Raw genomic sequence first — 1,903 nt, forward strand, 5'->3', positions numbered from 1 at the left:
AAGGTCATCACTGACAACGGGTCCAACTTTATCAAAGCATTCCAGTAAGTTTCTTATCCCATACGCTCGTTCATTGACATCACCACTATGGACACCCATTTCGTTTTTTTTTTTTTTTTTCAGATGTTATGGAGGCAATGCTGAAGAAGCTGCAGATGAGCCCGACACATACCACAGAGACCTGTCCTCGCTTTTACACGGGGAAGACTCCATGGTGTGCCTACCACCGCACCACCGTTGTGCCGCGCACACTTTAAACCTTATCGCAACCACAGATGCTGCACGAGCTAATATGGATCCCGAGTACTCCAAAGCGTCAACAAGTGTCTTCAAGAAATGTTCGGCAATTTGGAATAAGCAAGGACAGTCTGTACGTGCAGCCGATATTGTTAAAAGCTACTGTGGTATCTACTTAACACGACCTGTGGCGACGCGGTGGAACTCTTATCACGAAGCGCTCGAGTGTATTCTTCGATTAGTCAACGAGGGTAAAGACATCAATGGACTGTGCCGAGCCTTGAACGTCCCAGTGTTCCAACGAGGCGATGACTTCAAATTTATTGAAGAATACTGCACAGTAAGTACTCTCTCACAAGTATTTTATTCGTTGCATAGCAATTTCTCACGCCCCGAAATAAGCCGTGTACGTATCCCATTAGGTGATGAGCCCACTGTGTGCTGCACTGGATATTCTCCAGGGGGACAAGTACATATTCCTCGGATATCTCCTTCCGACCATAACAGTATTGATAAGAAGACTAGAATACGAGGGCATGAAGGGGCTCAAATTCTGCAGGCCTTTGGTGACTGCGGTCCTTGATGGGATTCAGAAAAGGTACCTAAGTATATAATGCTGCAATGCAGCCCATTTTGGAAATGATGAACTGTCAAGAAAGGCAGTGCCGCGTTAAACGGATTGTGACGGCTCCCTGCAGGGTATACGCAACACTTCTGATATTAATGTATTAACCGCCGACCGTATATTCTCGCAGGTTTGGCCATCTGATGGAGGACAAAGAGCTCCTCCTCGCTGCAGCCGTCCTTCCCCGTTTTAAACTCTCGTGGTTGAAGGACGTGACTCAGCACGCGGCTGTCATGGATATGCTAAGAAGGGAGATCGCAAATAATTCTGCAGCGAAACCCCGCCACACCCCCGTCGTAGTCACGAGACCTCGTGCTGACGATTTTTTTGCGTTCGGCGACGCAGTAAGTGCCTCAGAATCCACAGCATGTACGGAAGACGACGAGCTCACGGAGTACCTGCGGATTCCTGAGGATTACGACATTTCGAAGATGAAAACTGATTTTCCTCGTGTACAGGGGCTCTTCCTGCGAGTAAATACCGCGGTGCCCTCAAGCGCATCAGTTGAACGGCTGTTCAGCACAGCGGCAGATGTGTTCACAAGAAAGCGCACAAAGCTCACGGATGTCAACTTTGAAAAACAATTGCTACTAAAATGCAACGCAACCTGATACAATGCAGAAAATAAAATGTGCGTGTTTTTATGTAGTCTGATTTCGAGCCGTCACTGTAACGGAAAAGTAACGTGAACGTAACTCGCTACTTCCAAGTAACGGGAACGAGTTCCTTTTAGTTCCTCAGTAACGGGTAACGTATTTAGTTACTTTTTTTGTCATGTAACGAGTAACGATAATCAGTTACATTTTTTCGGTAACGTGTACAAGTCTGGGCAGAGCTATATGCCATTCTATTGTTTCACAGGCGAGTGCCTCTAGCCAGTGACACTGCGCACCTTCCAGCTCACAACAGTTGCCGTTTATGGGCCGATATCACGTCGCAGGAAGAAACATTAGTGGGTTTTAGTGCATCGTACGCTACAGCCTTTGCGTACGTAAGGGATAGCGTTGTTTGTTCCGCGCACGCGCAACCCCGGGACGGAGC

At 47.5% G+C, this 1,903-nt stretch overlaps 1 protein-coding gene across 1 annotated transcript; it reads left to right on the forward strand.

The window, feature by feature from the left end:
* Positions 1-254: 254 nt before the first annotated feature.
* Positions 255-1,510, forward strand: LOC135395404 (uncharacterized). Its single transcript, XM_064626624.1, has 3 exons — positions 255-577; positions 660-835; positions 993-1,510. Exons 1-3 carry the CDS (start codon positions 293-295, stop codon positions 1,471-1,473), a joined length of 942 nt encoding a protein of 313 aa, XP_064482694.1. The 5' UTR covers positions 255-292; the 3' UTR covers positions 1,474-1,510.
* The last annotated feature ends 393 nt before the right edge of the window (positions 1,511-1,903 follow it).

This window comes from Ornithodoros turicata, chromosome 5 (assembly GCF_037126465.1).
Source record: "Ornithodoros turicata isolate Travis chromosome 5, ASM3712646v1, whole genome shotgun sequence".
Lineage (NCBI taxonomy): Eukaryota > Metazoa > Arthropoda > Arachnida > Ixodida > Argasidae > Ornithodoros > Ornithodoros turicata.

Coding starts and splice junctions, on each gene's coding strand:
- LOC135395404 (XM_064626624.1), top strand. CDS start 293: ATGGATCCCGAGTACTCCAAAGCGTCAACAAGTGTCTTCAAGAAATGT. Junction 578..659: donor TTATTGAAGAATACTGCACA/GTAAGTACTCTC, acceptor GTATCCCATTAG/GTGATGAGCCCACTGTGTGC. Junction 836..992: donor CTTGATGGGATTCAGAAAAG/GTACCTAAGTAT, acceptor ATATTCTCGCAG/GTTTGGCCATCTGATGGAGG.